The sequence below is a fragment of the Myxocyprinus asiaticus genome, chromosome 32 (genome assembly GCF_019703515.2).
Source record: "Myxocyprinus asiaticus isolate MX2 ecotype Aquarium Trade chromosome 32, UBuf_Myxa_2, whole genome shotgun sequence".
In the NCBI taxonomy this organism is placed as follows: domain Eukaryota; kingdom Metazoa; phylum Chordata; class Actinopteri; order Cypriniformes; family Catostomidae; genus Myxocyprinus; species Myxocyprinus asiaticus.
The window spans coordinates 21,374,902-21,392,500 of NC_059375.1; the positions used below are offsets into that span (position 1 = coordinate 21,374,902).

The window sequence follows — 17,599 nt, forward strand, 5'->3', positions numbered from 1 at the left end:
TGTGTTGAAATAGTTATATAAAAAAAAAAAATTCCGAAAAAATAGTTCTTGCATTTAAAAAAAAAAGGTGGGCACACCTGTAGTTGCCAATCTCTGTCAGCATGAATTATATACATTTCTTTTTTTATATTATAGATATGCTTTGGATGTCTGTTGGCTTTAGATATGGTTCACAATTGTTTTGTTGTTATTCATTCGTAAAATACATAAAAACTTGGGCTTAATGAATGCATTTTAGCCAAACGTGACTTCACCTTTACACCTTCATGCAATCTAAGTTATTAAATATTTTTTCCGATTACTTGATTAATTGTCAGAATAATCGTTAGATTACTCGATTACCAAACTAATAGATAGTGACAACCCTATTTGTGTTTAGCAGAAGAAAAAAGTCATACACATCTGGGATGGTATGAGGGTGAGTAAATAATGAGAAAATTTTAATTTTCAGGTGAACTATCCCTTTAATGGGGAGAATGTGCAAAGTATCGTTTTTTTAGCACTCCAACAGTAAGTTTTGCAAAGATGTTCTGATTTCTCTTGTGTTTTGTGTTTAGGGAGAGTTTGAGCGGGGAGTGCAGGACTGTGACAGTGCACTGTGTGTGTCGGAGGGCAGTCGCAGGGCACTCTACAGGAAGGCACTTTGTCTAAGGGAGCTGGGCCGACTCAGAGAGGCTTATGAGTGTGGCACTGGATGCTTACTAACTGCCCCTCATGTATGTGTTGATTTGCAGAAGCAATTGCATAATAATCTGCAATTAAATATATACATGTGATTCTATGAATAATACTTAGATAATAATAACTTAGATATTTGTATGCCTGTAAACCCCCTTTTTTTTTTTGTTTGTTTGCTTGCTTTATTTTACACAGGACAGACAAGTTAGTGAACTTGCTCAGGATCTCGCCAACAAACTGGGTTTGAAAATACGCAAAGCCTACGTCAGCCCTCAGGTTTGTCCTCCTTACCCTATCAGGTTGGAAAATCTTTTTAATTAATCGGTTGAGGTTGAGTTAATGGTTTGCTAATTTGAATGTATTTTTTTATTTTTTTCAGATTGATTCCACAACATCTGGGACAGACAACAGTGGAGAAACTAATTCTCCTAAAGGGGAGGCAAGTATTAATCTCAGCTTGATAAACTGCCAAACTAGATTAGTTAAAGTTGCTGTTTTGCAAAAATGAAAATTGTTTGCTTTGGATTAAGTTGGAAAACTTTCTTGATCTTTTTTTAGACCTCCTCAAATGGTCTCGAGTCTTTGACTGATATTGACTCAGGTATTTGTAACCTTCAAGATTTCAATATATGTATGTAAAATTAGATGAGTACATGATGAGCAAATTTTTTAAGCAAATATAAATAGTTGAGTCTGTTTCTTCATCTTTTTATCTCACAGACCTTACAAGTGCCCAATGCATCCCTGCCCCTTTGGCAACACCAATCCCAGTCAGTGATGACCCCCAAATGCCCACACTTAGCCCAGTTGTGCCCCAAGACATGCCCGAGAGCCCAAGCCAGGAGCCGTCGGGGCGGGTACCATACTCTGTGCCTGTATCTGAACACATGGGGGAATGTGTGATGAATGAAGAATGTCTGGAAACATTGCTGGAAAGTATTCCTAAAGGTGCTGAAGTCAGCGTGGTAAGTGAAATGGAGAGCTACAGGGAGGGCCAATGGGACATAGTCACTTGATACCTCATCGATCTAGACACACAGGAGAGCTAGAATATGTGTGTTCTATGTGCTAGAATAAGTTTTGTTCATTTAAAGGAATATTCCGGGTTCAATACAAGTTAAACTCAATCGGCAGCATTTGTGGCATAATTTTGATTAGCACAAAAATTACAGGGCTCCAGACTGCAACAAAAATGGTCGCAAATGTGACCAAAAATAATTGATCGCGACAATAATGTAACATCTAGTCGCCATTAGCAAAAGTCGGGTTGTGTGCATTCATATGCGTTTTCGTCAGATATCATCTTGAGTTATTGAATACATCTTTAGAATGTGCACAACCAGTGTGTCTTGCGCCACTTTTCACCCGTTCCGTTTCTGACGAGCTCGCTGCACCGCACGCAACAACAAACCCAGGACGAGAGAGTCGTGAACAAATGACTCTTTTGAACTGGGTCTTTTTCATGAATTACCCAAAAAGAGCTGAGCGTTTGAACTCAGGAGGTCAGGTTAGCAAATTGAATCAGATTCACTTTCTCAGCAAATCAGCCGTCAGTCAGCTCACAACTGGGAGCGCAGATATAAGATCAAAATAAGAGTCCCAAGTGTATTTCGGACTTCTTTATAATTGAAAGTCCCGTATTGTGTACCACTTTTTTTTTTTTTCCCCTGGTAATTATTGATTGGTATTGGAGTAGCACAATAAACTGCATCTGGGATTTTATTCAATTTGCACTCTTGTAGTCTCTGTGTCTGGGGCCATACGGTAACAGTAAAGAAAAACTAAGGCAATATTTTAAAACAATTAAAATTTTATATATATATATATATATATATATATATATATATATATATATATATATATATATATATATATATCAAGCTTTTGACAGGACAATTGAGGGACTTGTACACAACTATTACACAAGGTGCAAACATTCATTGATGTTCAAGAAGCAACACACTACTATATGTATACTATATGTAAATATCTGTAATGTAGATTCTGAAGAACAGTACTAAATAAAAAAATATTTTATCATATTTGTATAAATTATGAAAGTGGTGTGAACATTTGAGACAAAAGGGAATGCAAACTTATCTTCTCAACATTACAGGTGCATCTCAATAAATTAGAATGTCGTGGAAAAGTTCATTTATTTCAGTTATTCAACTCAAATTGTGAAACTCGTGTATTAAATAAATTCAATGCACACAGACTGAAGTAGTTTAAGTCTTTGGTTCTTTTAATTGTGATGATTTTGGCTCACATTTAACAAAAACCCACCAATTCACTATCTCAACAAATTAGAATACATCATAAGACCAATAAAAAAACATTTTTAGTGAATTGTTGGCCTTCTGGAAAGTATGTTCATTTACTGTATATGTACTCAATTCTTGGTAGGGGCTCCTTTTGCTTTAATTACTGCCTCAATTCGGCGTGGCATGGAGGTGATCAGTTTGTGGCACTGCTGAGGTGGTATGGAAGCCCAGGTTTCTTTGACAGTGGCCTTCAGCTCATCTGCATTTTTTGGTCTCTTGTTTCTCATTTTCCTCTTGACAATACCCCATAGATTCTCTATGGGGTTCAGGTCTGGTGAGTTTGCTGGCCAGTCAAGCACACCAACACCATGGTCATTTAACCAACTTTTGGTGCTTTTGGCAGTGTGGGCAAGTGCCAAATCCTGCTGGAAAATGAAATCAGCATCTTTAAAAAGCTGGTCAGCAGAAGGAAGCATGAAGTGCTCAAATTTCTTGGTAAACGGGTGCAGTGACTTTGGTTTTCAAAAAACACAATGGACCAACACCAGCAGATGACATTGCACCCCAAATCATCACAGACTGTGGAAACTTAACACTGGACTTCAAGCAACTTAGGCTATGAGCTTCTCCACCCTTACTCCAGACTCTAGGACCTTGGTTTCCAAATGAAATACAAAACCTGCTCTCATCTAAAAAGAGGACTTTGGACCACTGGGCAACAGTCCAGTTCTTCTTCTCCTTAGCCCAGGTAAGACGCCTCTGACGTTGTCTGTGGTTCAGGAGTGGCTTAACAAGAGGAATACAACAACTGTAGCCAAATTCCTTGACACGTCTGTGTGTGGTGGCTCTTGATGCCTTGACCCCAGCCTCAGTCCATTCCTTGTGAAGTTCACCCAAATTCTTGAATCGATTTTGCTTGACAATCATAAGGCTGCGGTTCTCTCGGTTGGTTGTGCATCTTTTTCTTCCACACTTTTTCCTTCCACTCAACTTTCTGTTAACATGCTTGGATACAGCACTCTGTGAACAGCCAGCTTCTTTGGCAATGAATGTTTGTGGCTTACCCTCCTTGTGAAGGGTGTCAGTGATTGTCTTCTGGACAACTGTCAGATCAGCAGTCTTCCCCATGATTGTGTAGCCTAGTGAATCAAACTGAGAGACCATTTTGAAGGCTCAGGAAACTTTTGCAGGTGTTTTGAGTTGATTAGCTGATTGGCATGTCACCATATTCTAATTTTATGAGATAGTGAATTGGTGGGTTTTTGTTAAATGTGAGCCAAAATCATCAGAATTAAAAGAACCAAAGACTTAAACTACTTCAGTCTGTGTGCATTGAATTTATTTAATACACAAGTTTCACAATTTGAGTTGAATTACCGAAATAAATGAACTTTTCCACGACATTCTAATTTATTGAGATGCACCTGTATATTCTGTTTATCAAACCTTTGATGAATGGGTTATCAGCTGACTTCCTTTTCTTCGGCTTTCTATCATGTTTCTGAACAGCAATCTAAATCGAGCAATTCTGTGTAAATAAATCTGGTGACTAAAAACAGCCATTTGGCTCCTTAATGTTTCAGTTTAGGAGCCAATAGCTTTTTTTAAAGAAAAGGAGGGATGAGTCAAAATGAATTTTTGTGGTAATAAATATTATGCCACAAATGCTGTCGATTGAGCTTAACTTGTAATAAACCCAGAATATTTTAATGGTGATTTTACATTGACATTTATTATTTCTTGTCTCACTAACAGAACCCAGTTCAGGGGGCCATTCCCACTAACCTTCCAAACACTGCTGTGGGTTTGAGGCCTCCATACTCTCCTGGTCTTCCAGCCTCCTCTTCTCAGCTTACAACAACATATTTCAACTCTGCTGTCAGTTCACTCACCCCACTGGAATCATTCTCTGTGCTGAGCCAAAGTGAAGCCTCTTCCCAGACGATGGACTCCCTTGGCTCCTTTAGCTCTGGGGCTGGAACAGGAGACACTGGTGGAAAGACAGTGTCTGGATCACTGAGCACAGGAGGATTGGATTCCCTCTCTGAGTACACACTTCCTGGTAAGTAAGAAAGTTAAGTGCTTTATAACTGACTTGGTACAAGATATACATAAGAAAGAAGCCACTTGAGTTTGTGCAATACAGAGCCTGTTTACACCAGGTATTAAAGGAATATTGTGGGTTTAATACAAATTAAGCTTAATGAACAGCATTTGTGGCATAATGTTGATTACCACAAAAAGTAATTTCAACACGTCTGTCATTTTCTTTAAAAAAAAAAAAAAAAAGCTAAAATCTGGGTTACAGGGAGGCACTTACAATGGAAGTAAATGGGGCCAATCTGTAAATGTTAATACTCTTTCAAAAGTATAGCCACAAGACTTAAGCAATATGCATGTTAACATGATTTTAGTGTGATAAAATCGCTTACTAACCTTTTTTGTGTAAAATTATAACCATTTTTACAATTTCGTTGCCATGACGATGCAATGTCAACAAACGAATGTAAAAATTGACGATTTTAACAACTTAACAGCTAAAATAGTACATGAGTTTTAACAGAAGAATTAATGTGTGCTTTTATAAAATGATAAGCTTCATATTTCTGCCTTTTAAACCCTCCAAAAATGGGCCCCATTCACTTCCACTGTAATTACCTCATGTTTTAGCTCAGTGGTTGATTGACAGGTGAGGGCTGGCTCTTCACTGCTGCCCGGGATGCATTCAGGATGGATAGCGTTTACACCTCAAATGCAATGTGGTCACACATGTTGTTGACTACCTCCGTATGTATTTTCAGTTATCTAATCAAAACATTTTGCACCCTGTTTACACCTGTATTTAACGCTGCCCACTTCTGATGGGATCACTCGAAACGCATATTAATACCGGGTGTAAACGGGGTCACAGTGATTTTACCTCAGGTTAAAGAGTGCTCTTCGGTACAGCCTAAAGCTTTTATAAATGGTGGCAACAGCATAAGACATCAAAAGCACTCAGCCACATTCTTAGGATGTCAGGTGTGAAAACAGTTGCACTTATTATGAATAATTATCAGAATTAAATATTCCTCCGCCAAATTATATAGCTCATCATCCTAACTGTAGGCTATTTTTGGTTGCCAAACAACATCGCACATTCTATATAAACAAAGTTGGTGTCACAGGTGCGCATTTATAGTCATTTTACAAAAGCTTCGAAGTGGGTCATCCAAGTCGGAAATATATAGACTGATCAGCCACAACATTAAAACCACCTGCCTAATATTGTGTAGGTCCCCCTCATGCCGCCAAAACAGCGCCAACCCACATCTCAGAATAGCATTCAGAGATTATATTCTTCTCACCACAATTATACAGAGCGGTTATCTGAGTTACTGTAGACTTTGTCAGTTTGAACCAGTCTGGCCATTCTCTATTGACCTCTCTCATCATTAAGGCATTTCCATCCACAGAACTGCCGCTCACTGGATGTTTTTTGTTTTTGGCACCATTTGCAGTTACAGAAATACTCAAACCAACCCATCTTGCACCAACAATCATCCATGGTCCAATCAATGAGATCACATTTTTTCCCCATTCTGATGGTTGATGTGAATATTAACTGATGCTCCTGACCCATATCTGCATGATTTATGCACTGCACTGCTGCCACACGATTGGGTGATTAAATAATCGCATGGATGATTGTTGGTGCCAGATGGGCTGGTTTGAGTATTTCTGTAACTGCTGATCTCCTGGGATTTTCATGCACAATAGTCTCTAGAAGTTACTCCGAATGGTGCCAAAAACAAAAAACATCCAGTGAGCGGCAGTTCTGCAGATGGAAATGCCATGTTGATGAGAGAGGTCAACAGAGAATGGCCAGACTGGTTCGAACTGACAAAGTCTACAGTAAATCAGATAACCACTCTGTACAATTGTAGTGAGCAGAATATCATCTCTGAATGCTATGCAGAGATGTGGGTTGGCGCTGTTTTGGTGGCACGAGAAGAACCTACACAATATTAGGCAGGTGGTTTTAATGTTGTGGCTGATCGGTGTATATATACAGTTGTGCTCAAAAGTTTGCATACCCTGGCAGAAATTGTGAAATTTTGGCATCGATTTTGAAAATATGACTGATCATGCAAAAAAGTATCTTTCATGTCTTTTATTTAAGGATAGTGATCATATGAAGCCATTTATTATCACATAGTTGTTTGGCTCCTTTTTAAATCATAATGATAACAGAAATCACCCAAATGGCCTGATCAAAAGTTTACATACCCTTGAATGTTTGGCCTTGTTACAGACACACAAGGTGACACACACAGGTTTAAATGTCAATTAAAGGTTAATTTCCCACACCTGTGGCTTTTTAAATTGCAATTAGTGTCTGTGTATAAATAGTCAATGAGTTTGTTAGCTCTCACGTGGATGCACTGAGCAGGCTAGATACTGAGCCATGGGGAGCAGAAAAGAACTGTCAAAAGACCTGCGTAACAAGGTAATGGAACTTTGTAAAGATGGAAAAGGATATAAAAAGATATCCAAAGCCTTGAAAATGCCAGTCAGTACTGTTCAATCACTTATTAAGAAGTGGAAAATTCGGGGATCTCTTGATACCAAGATTTCAGCCACAACTGCCAGAAGAATTGTTCGGGATACAAAGAAAAACCCACAGGTAACCTCAGGAGAAATACAGGCTGCTCTGGAAAAAGATGGTGTGGTTGTTTCAAGGAGCATAATACTTGTTGACCCCTCTCCAAACATAGCGCTTATGGTTGTGACCATAAAGCTCTATTTTGGTCTCGTCACTCCAAATTACAGTGTGCCAGAAGGTGTGAGGCTTCTTATCTTTTTATATCCTTTTCCATCTTTATAAAGTTCCATTACCTTGTTACGCAGGTCTTTTGACAGTTCTTTTCTGCTAACCATGGCTCAGTGTCTAGCCTGCTCAGTGCATCCACGTGAGAGCTAATAAACTCTTTGACTATTTATACACAGACACTAATTGCAATTTAAAAAGCCACAGGTGTGGGAAATTAACCTTTAATTGCCATTTAAACCTGTGTGTGTCACCTTGTGTGTCTGTAACAAGGCCAAACATTCAAGGGTATGTAAACATTTGATCAGGGCCATTTGGGTGATTTCTGTTACCATTATGATTTAAAAAGGAGCCAAACAACTATGTGATGATAAATGGCTTCATATGATCACTATCCTTAAATAAAAGACAGTTGTTTTTTTTTTTTTGCATGATCAGTCATATTTTCAAAATCAATGCCAAAATTTCACAATATCTGCCAGGGTATGCAAACTTTTGAGCACAACTGCGTGCGTGCGTGTGTATGTGTATACATACATATATATATATATATATATATGTATTTTTTTTTTTAACTACAGTCAATTAATGCAGAAAATGTCTTCACATGACAATATGTGATAATTCATCAATTTGATAGAGCTGACATTTGTGAAAAGTCACCAGTCTTTTTTTGTATATACATTTATATAAAAAAAAAATATTTTCATTGTTTTTCCTCACAATCTTAGGTGGACGAATCTCTCACAGTTTCATCCCTGGTTTGCGTAACCATAATGCCACCAATGCAGTGAGTCTTATCTCTTCCATTCCGGTAAACTTAAGTTTGACTCTTGAGCTCACATTGTCATTCATGAACTCTTCTGTTTATATTACTTTAAAAGTCTTTAAAAATGTCCCCAACAGAACGGCCCAGCAGGTACCAATCTCTCTTTGCTGTCACGAAACCCTCTGACTGTCACACATGAGTTTAGACAGGCCTGTAATGCCTGCTACAGTCGCGTAGGTACTTTACCCTTTAACTGCATCTATTAATGTATGCTACGGAGAAACAAGGTACATTTCACACACAGTGCTATAAAAAACATGAAATACCTAGTTACGAATTAATCTTTTTATTTTATTTAGGGCCCCGGGTCATGGACTACCATTATCAGCCTGACGCAGCTCATCGGTGTAAGAGAGATGTGCTGCTCTGTCGCCTCAAATCATCAGACGACTCCACCTGGAAGAGGGTGCGACCTCGTCCTGCACGTAATAACTTCCTTGGTGCATTTGTTCTCTGCAAAGGTATAGCTCTTTATTTATTAAAGAATGAATGAGGGAAAATTTGTTTGTCTAATTCAGATGCATGATCCATTATAATGGAAACTCTACACTAGATATTTTTTTTTTTTTTTTAGAATACTAAAGCCTTACAGCATATTGTTTTCCTCTCTCTCCTAAACTCATTGTCATTCTTTTTTTGCAGAGGTACAGGAGCGTCAGGAGTGCCAGTATGGCGAGAACTGCACTTTTGCCTATTGCCAGGAAGAGATAGATGTGTGGACCCAAGAAAGGAAGGGAGCTTTAAGCCGAGAGCTTCTGTTTGACCCTCTGGGCACCAACGAAAGGCGGGCCCTCAGTGTCACCCGTCTGCTTCAGCTCCATATGGGCATGTTTATGTTCCTCTGTGAGGTAATGTGTACTATCCCATCATATTTAATGTCTGTCTCATACGTTTTGCATTGTTGTTTAGATATGTTGTCTAAGCGGTTATTCTGGCTCCTTGTTTGCTGTAGGAATGTTTTGACAGTAAGCCTCGTATCATTAGCAAGCGAAGCAAAGAGAATCTTGCTGTGTGTTCCAACCTCACTGCACGACATCCCTTTGATGATAACAAGTGAGTCATCCTCTCTCGATATCTTTTGTCCTTTTATCCCTCTCTGCATTGGGACTTGGATAAATTATATGATTTTGCTGCACTTAAGTTTTTACCATTGCAAATGTCCCCACTCATCATTTTGTCTGTTGTTTTGATGCTGTCTAACCGGACAGATGCCTGGTGCATGTGGTTCGCTCAGCAAACGTGCGCTACAGTAAAGTACGTCCTCTTCACCCACTTTGCCAGTTTGACGTGTGCCGCCACGAAGTGCGTTATGGCTGCCAGCGGGAGGACAGTTGCTCCTTTGCACACTCAGTCATTGAGCTGAAGTGTTGGGTGCTTCAGCAGGACACAGGTAAATAAAACACGCAACTAATTAGTCATTTATGTGCTGGATGCCTTTTTATTTTTTATTTTTTTTTTTTTAACTATAGAGGATCAAACCCATAAGCACAAGCCACACACTCATCAAAAAGCCACATACAGTGCTTTTTTAGTTAAAGTGAGATAAGGCTGCAAGCATAAACATGACAACCATCCTACTGGGTTGTTATGCACGTGAAGTAAATATATCAACTTGCATAAAAGACCTTGCAAAAACTTGAAATAAATTCCTGAAATAATGTAAATGAATGAGTATAGTAAAGTATTAGATCCTTAGTAACTGTGTTGTAGATTCTTCATCCTAGGGACGTATTAATTTTAATTTTGTTTAGAGACTTCTTGATTTTGCGCTACAGAGTGCATTTTTATGGTAATGGTGTATGCACAATGCGAGTTACTTATTTACGCATTTAGGGTGCAACTTTGGCTGAACGCAAATCAAACAGCATAATGTTTTGTATTTGGTTGTCTTGATGCGCACACAACACAGCTTATTGCAGATAAGGTGTATCAACTACATGTCCATTCGTCCCCAACTGAAGCTATAATCCTGAAATTCCTTCTCTAACTCAAGCACAGGATAGTTTGTGATAACATGTCAGCTCTCGATCTTAAGGTCAAGCTCCATTGTGCATTTGCTTCATTGCAGATTTAAGTTGTAATATTATATTTATGTTGTTGATATAGCTGATCAAGCTCATACAGTATATGATGCATTTGAAAATAGGTGATTAAAAAGCGCTTCAGTTTACCGGGGGTTCAGCGCTTTCACCTCACGATGGGAAAAAAGGCTCACAATACTATGACTAGATCATTTGAATAAACAAGGTTTTATTCAAGAAGGTTTTTCTTCTAAAACATCGTCATTGAATTAGTAATATCTTGCAGTATTTTTTATTTCTTGTCATATTTTCGTCAACAATGTATTGTTTAATTATCCTGCATGATCCCGTCTTTGTTAATGGAATAAAACAACACCTCAACCATTTTTGTCAGTAATTTAGTTGACGAGACTAACACAATGTTCTGGGCGTGTATTCAGTGGGGCTGAAAACATCATAACTCAAGTGAGATCCTCTCAAAACAGAATATGACAATCTGGAATATTTTTAGCCATTTATGTGAACATGTTTCTGACATATATCCTAAGATCGGCTGTATGGTGCAATAACAGACTGTAAGGGGGTTCAGTGGAAAGGAGGCGGCGAGAACCGGCTTGAGAATATAAATAATAGTTTAATAATAAACTTAAACAAAAACACACAACCATAAACACACACACAGTACAGCTGCCTGTAATTCTCTCTTTCTCGAACCGTCGTCCCCGGCCACCTTTATCCCTCGCGCGCCCCATCAGGCTGATTGGGGACCGGGCGTGCGTCATTCTAGCCCAGCCCTGCCCTCCTCGGCTCTACACAGACCAATGCAAAAAGTTCTGGATTTTTATCATTTTGGGTATTTTGTGACATTTAACACAGGGTTTATTATTTTATGTTTTTTGTTCATTGATGCACTTAAAGTTTGATCCACATTAAACGTGTAATTTCCGCGCACCACCTCCCCTCTCCTTTTATCTTTATTAGGGCACATACAGTTGAAGTCAGAAGTTTACATACACCTTAGCCAAATACATTTAAACTCAGATTTTCACAATTCCTGACATTTAATCATTGAATGTTTTAGGTCACTACTTTATTTTAAGAATGTGAAATGTAGAGAATTATTTATTTCAGCTTTTATTTCTTTCATCACATTCCCAGTGGGTCAGAAGTTTACATAAACTTAGTTAGTATTTGGTAGCATTGCCTTTAAATTGTTTAACTTGTGTCCCTTCCACAAGCTTCTCACAATAAGTTTCCAGAATTTTGGCCCATTCCTCCAGGCAGAACTGGTGTAACTGAGTCAGGTTTGTAGGCCTCCTTGCTCACACACGCTTTTTCAGTTCTACCCACAAATTTTCTATCGGATTGAGGTCAGGCTTTGTGATTGCCACTCCAATACCTTGACTTTGTTGTCCTTAAGCCATTTTGCCACAACTTTGGAGGTATGCTTGGGGTCATTGTCCATTTGGAAGACCCATTTGCGACAGAGCTTTAACTTTCTGGCTGATGTCTTGATGTTGCTTCAATATACCACATCATTTTCCTTCCTCATGATGCCATCTATTTTGTGAAGTGCACCAGTCCCTCCTGCAGCAAAGCACCCCAACAACATGATGCTGCCACCCCCATACTTCATGGTTGGGATGGTGTTCTTCGGCTTACAAGCCTCACCCTTTTTGGTCCAAACATAACAATGGTCATTATGGCCAAACGGTTAAAAAATTTCTTTCATCAGACCAGAGGACATTTCTCCAAAAAGTAAGATCTTTGTCCCCATGTGCACTTGCAAACTGTGGGCTGGCTTTTTTATGCGGTTTTGGAGCAGTGGCTTCTTCCTTGCTGAGCAGCCTTTCAGGTAATGTCGATATAGGACTCGTTTTACTGTGGATATAGATACCTGTCTACCTGTTTCCTCCAGCATCTTCACAAGGTCCTTTGCTGTTGTTCTGGGCTTGATTTGCACTTTTCGCACCAAACTACATTCATCTTTAGGAGACAGAATGCATCTCCTTCCTGAGCGGTATGATGGCTGCGTGGTCCCATGGTGTTTATACTTGCGTACAATTGTTTGTACAGATGAACGTGGTACCTTCAGGCATTTGGAAATTGCTCCCAAGGATGAATCAGACTTATGGTGGTCCACAATTGTTTTTCTGAGGTCTTGGCTGATTTCTTTTGATTTTCCCACGATGTCAAGCAAAGAGGCACTGAGTTTGAAGGTAGGCCTTAAAATACATCCACAGGTACACCTCCAATTGACTCCAATTAGCCATTTAACCTATCAGAAGCTAATTGCCTAAAGGCTTGACATCATTTTCTGGAATTTTCCAAGCTGCTTAAAGGCACAGTTAACTTTGTATGTAAACTTCTGACCCACTGGAATTGTGATGAGTCAATTAAAAGTGAAACAATCTGTCTGTAAACAATTGTTGGAAAAATGACTCGTGTCATGCACAAAGTAGATGTCCTAAATGACTTGCCAAAACTATAGTTTGCTAGTATTAAATCTGTGGAGTGATTAAAAAAATTAGTTTTAATGACTTAAACCTAAGTGAATGTAAACTTCTGACTTTAACTGTATGCCCTTCATTTGCATCAAATACTTCAGCTGATTCAATTGAAATAAATTCTGATTAAATTTAAATCAAATCAACATCAAATACAAAAGTAGCTTCACAAGACATTGTAATACAATACACACTCTGCTAGAATTTATATTAAATATTTTGCGGCTTAGTTGTTAAATTATACAGCTCTCTGCTGTTCGTGACTTAACAGTAGATTTAGAGTTTCACTTCATATTAGCTACATGTTCAACCACACTCACATGTGAGACGGTGAATACTGACATCTATTATCTCTCTGCAGAAACACCACTAAACTCATAACTAGATAGGCCTAGAATAGAATATAACAAAACATCAAATGTTAGATAAGAGATGGGGAAAAAACAGAGAATTTCACTTTGGGTCACTTTTTTTGGCCCTTTTCCCCAGAGCCCTGATTAATTTCTGACCTTAGAAGTACACTGTATTGGACACAGACAATTAATATAAACTGATCTACACTGTATCACTGACTTATCTTAAATGAGATTTTTTTTTGTCCTTATGTGTTGTCAGGTATTACCCATGAAGAGATGGTGCAGGAATCTAAGAGACACTGGCACAGATTGGAACAGAATGCACAGAGACAAAAGGTGAGGCTTTAAAGAACACTGTATAAATTGGATGATGCTCATCCTTACAAAAATCCTGTCCTTATCCTGATTTCTCTTGCACCAAATTTGAGGTGAATTATATTGTTTGAAGTCTTGTTTATAAAGTTAATCTCAGGGTATAAAGTTTTAGTAGTTTTTGAAACATGCACTACTTGTCATTGTCATTCTTTCTGCCTAATTTTGTGTGTGTGTGTGTGTTTCTTTTTTCTCTTTTTTTAACCCCCATCTCATTCAGCCCATGCTCGGACCCCACCATCCTACTAGTATCAGCAGCAACAGCAGTGCTGTGGTCAGTGGTGGAGGAGACAACAGCATCGGAGGAGGACTAGTAGGATGCGGTCGTGGGCGTGGCCTTAATCTGAAGTTGAAGTTTGTGTGTGGACAGTGTTGGAGGGAGGGGCAGGTCAACGAGCCAGACAAGTCACTGAAGTACTGCACTGCCAAAGCCAGGCACAGGTTAGCTTTCCTTATATAAACAGGGATTATCTTGCAGCCTTAAAATAAACAGGGATTATTTTACAGACAGGATGCACGATACATTCTCATCAAAAATTTACAATGTTATAATGTGAGTGCTTTTATTGTAATCGGTGGACAGCAGCTTGACTCCTTGCCTAAAGGTCAATGTATAATGCTTCTTTCTACTGTTCTTTCTGTTCTTTATCTGGACTCACAGCTGGACAAAAGAGCGTAGGGTGTTGCTAGTGAAATCATTTGAGAAGAAAAAGTGGGTGGTAGTGCGACCGCTGCCTTTTTCTCGTACCTACCCACAACAATATGATGTAAGTCACTCCTTTATAAGAAAAGGGACTCAAAAGTTTACATTAGTTTGAATGAAGTTTAATAGTTCACAACCTAAAAAATGTACGTAAAGCAAGTAAAGATGCTGACTACCACCCCTGGAGTCGCAAGTTCGAATCCAGGGCGTGCTGAGGTCCAGCCAGGTCACCTAAGCAACTAAATTGGCCCGGTTGCTAGGGAGGGTAGAGTCACATGGGGTAACCTCCTCGTGGTCGCTGTAATGCGGTTCTCGCTCTCGGTGGCAACTTGAGATTCGTCCTCCGCCACCCGGATACCCAGAGTCACTACGCCACCATGAGGACTTAGAGCGTATTGGGAATTGGGCATTCAAAGGGTACGTTTATACGACAACGATGTACTAAAAACGGAAAAGTTTTTCCTTTGCGTTTTTGAAAAGTTTCGCGTACAGACGACAACATTGTCAAAACGATCCCCATTCACAAGGAACTGCGAAAACGACTAAAAACGCTGTATTATGCATGCCAGGCCAGTAGTTGGCGATGTCACTTTGTAAAGAAACACTACGTGCCTGCGCACATAAGCATTCTTCCACAGAGCGGTGAATACAAACAATGAAGATGGCGATCACTGGTCGTAGCAGTGATGCAGTAAATCTACACTTTTCTGGAGAAGCGTCAATAAACTCAAAATCTTGAGCAGCACAAACACAGTCCTGTAGTCCGCCATTGTAGTTTTGAATGTCTTGCGCGTTGTTTTGAAGTACTCGCGCGCATGCCTATAGACTGAACTCTCAAGATTATTCAGTAAACTCTGCTCATTTTTACCATCACTTCGTCTCCTGCCTTCTTGAATTGCAGGGTAAAGGTACATCAAATAAAATTAAGTAAATAAATAACATTTAAAATATAAATACATTTTTCCCATCTGAATCCATACATTAGTTTCAAGATTTTCAAATTGCAGGTTCTGCCTACTGTACAATGTTCACACTCCATACAAACACTCCAGATTAATAAATTGTTGATTATTATTATTTGCACAGGCACCAGTATTCATTTTGATAATTATACATCTCAAATTGATGCCTATCAATCCATCATTCTTTATATAACACATAATACGCCTGTGCATGACGTCATCATTTTCACGTTTTTGTATGTTTACATAACGACAAAATTTTGTGTTTTCAGGCCCCAAAACGCCGTTGTCGTGTAAACGAACAGCCAAAACGCATAAAACGTTTTCTGTTTTTAGTTGAAAACGTCCCCTAAATTGGGGGAGAAAAGGCAAAAAAAAAAAAAAAGCTTTTAAATTAATTGAAAAGTTTGTGTGTTACAATCTATATGCACCTTTTGGCTCATTCTTATTTGTATTTTTGACTATCCATTTTTCCCTGCAGATGTGCGTTCATGTCATGAAACAGAAGAAGTGCCACTATATTGGGAACTGTTCTTTTGCACATAGTTTGGAGGAGAGGGATGTGTGGACCTACATGAAAAACAACAGTTGTGAGAACCTGACCTTGTCTGCTTCCTTCTCAGCTAAATGTTTAATAGCTTAAGTTCTGTATGCATTTGTTCTGCTGTGGATTTTATCCAATGTTATCAGAGAAAATGCAGTTGAGACAACAGGGATAGTTCACCCAAAAGTTAAAAATTTGTCATCATTTACTTACCCTTATTTTTCTCCAAACCTATATGACTTTCTTTTTTTTTCTGTGGAACAGTAAAGGAGATGTATGGACGAATAATTGATTTAATTAACTATAAAATTTGACATATTTGGGATGAAATGAATGTTTAAATGCACAATCAAATTAAAATCGTGATATGTCCTATTGTGATTATTAAACCACAAAAGGCTATGATTTATGGTCTGCATGAGCTGTGTGCTTCAACACTGTGAATATGAGAAGCTGCTGCTTGCACACTAACTGCATCATTTTTATTTTTCCAAATTTTTTTTTTTTCTCCCAATTTGGAATGCCCAATTCCCACTACTTAGTAGGTCCTCGTGGTGGCGCAGTTGCTCACCTCAATCCGAGACCGTCAGTCCATGCATCTTATCACGTGGCTCGCTGTGCATGACACCCAGCTTGTGGAGGCTCATGCTACACTTTGCGATCCATGCACAACTTACCATGCACCCCATTGAGAGCGAGAACCACTAATCGCGACCACAAGGAGATTACCCCATGTGACTCTACCCTCCCTAGCAACCAGGCCAATTTGGTTGCTTAGGAGGCCTGGCTGGAGTGACTCAGCACACCCTGGATTCGAACTCGCTACTCCAGGGGTGGTAGTCACCGTCAATACTCGCTGAGCTACCCAGGCCCCCTCACTAACTGCATCATTAACATCACCTGCGCTCTGTGTGTGTATTAATGACAAAGAGCAGAACGCTTTATACACTGAAGTGCAGCACACTGTATTTTTATATAATTAAATCATAGCCTGTTGCAGTTTAATAAGCACATTAGCCCATATAGCAAACTGCTTTTCAGGTGGTGAGAAGTGAAACCATCAAAAACATCCAGTTTTCTGCCATAACGCCAAAATAAAAGCTAGATTTAACTAGATGCATGAAATTTAAAACTGTGACAAAAATATATTATTTCTGAATAGTAAAATGTAATATTTAATGTAGTAGTATTAATAATAAGTTTTATCATCACTGCTTTCATTAATACTGTGATACTCTATTGTGCAGCACTGTATTTGACCAAAAATAAAATAATAATAATAAATAAATAATAAAATGAAAATTTTGGGGTTTGAATTGAGCTGTGAGGACCAGTATAGATGCTCTTCATTTAATAAAAAATAATGCAGTGGTATATTGAAAAGTAATTGCTCTGTTTTCATTTTATATAAATTCTATGAATTAATTTGATTAGAGTTTTTTTAATTATGAAATGTAATGAAATTTAAAAACCTGGAAACCAGAGAAAATAAAACAGAAAACAAAAAAAAATGTATTGGGCCCTACAGCCTTTTTCTTTCACCATTTACTTTT

At 38.6% G+C, this 17,599-nt stretch overlaps 1 protein-coding gene across 4 annotated transcripts in view; it reads left to right on the forward strand.

Annotated features, from left to right (window-relative positions):
* The window catches only part of LOC127422966 (zinc finger CCCH domain-containing protein 7B-like), a 43,364-nt gene that overhangs the window by 12,216 nt on the left and 13,549 nt on the right, over positions 1–17,599 (forward strand). For 3 of the 4 annotated variants that reach the window (XM_051666896.1, XM_051666899.1, XM_051666897.1), the window contains 16 exons: positions 558–716; positions 874–954; positions 1,058–1,117; positions 1,237–1,279; positions 1,399–1,643; positions 4,698–5,004; positions 8,484–8,566; positions 8,659–8,758; positions 8,881–9,042; positions 9,224–9,429; positions 9,534–9,634; positions 9,790–9,971; positions 13,725–13,801; positions 14,058–14,278; positions 14,499–14,604; positions 15,984–16,092. In XM_051666896.1, coding sequence (XP_051522856.1) covers positions 558–716; positions 874–954; positions 1,058–1,117; positions 1,237–1,279; positions 1,399–1,643; positions 4,698–5,004; positions 8,484–8,566; positions 8,659–8,758; positions 8,881–9,042; positions 9,224–9,429; positions 9,534–9,634; positions 9,790–9,971; positions 13,725–13,801; positions 14,058–14,278; positions 14,499–14,604; positions 15,984–16,092 — 2,242 coding nt within the window. The remainder of the gene's footprint in view (positions 1–557; positions 717–873; positions 955–1,057; positions 1,118–1,236; positions 1,280–1,398; positions 1,644–4,697; positions 5,005–8,483; positions 8,567–8,658; positions 8,759–8,880; positions 9,043–9,223; positions 9,430–9,533; positions 9,635–9,789; positions 9,972–13,724; positions 13,802–14,057; positions 14,279–14,498; positions 14,605–15,983; positions 16,093–17,599) is intronic. The other variant, XM_051666898.1, reaches the window with a different exon arrangement.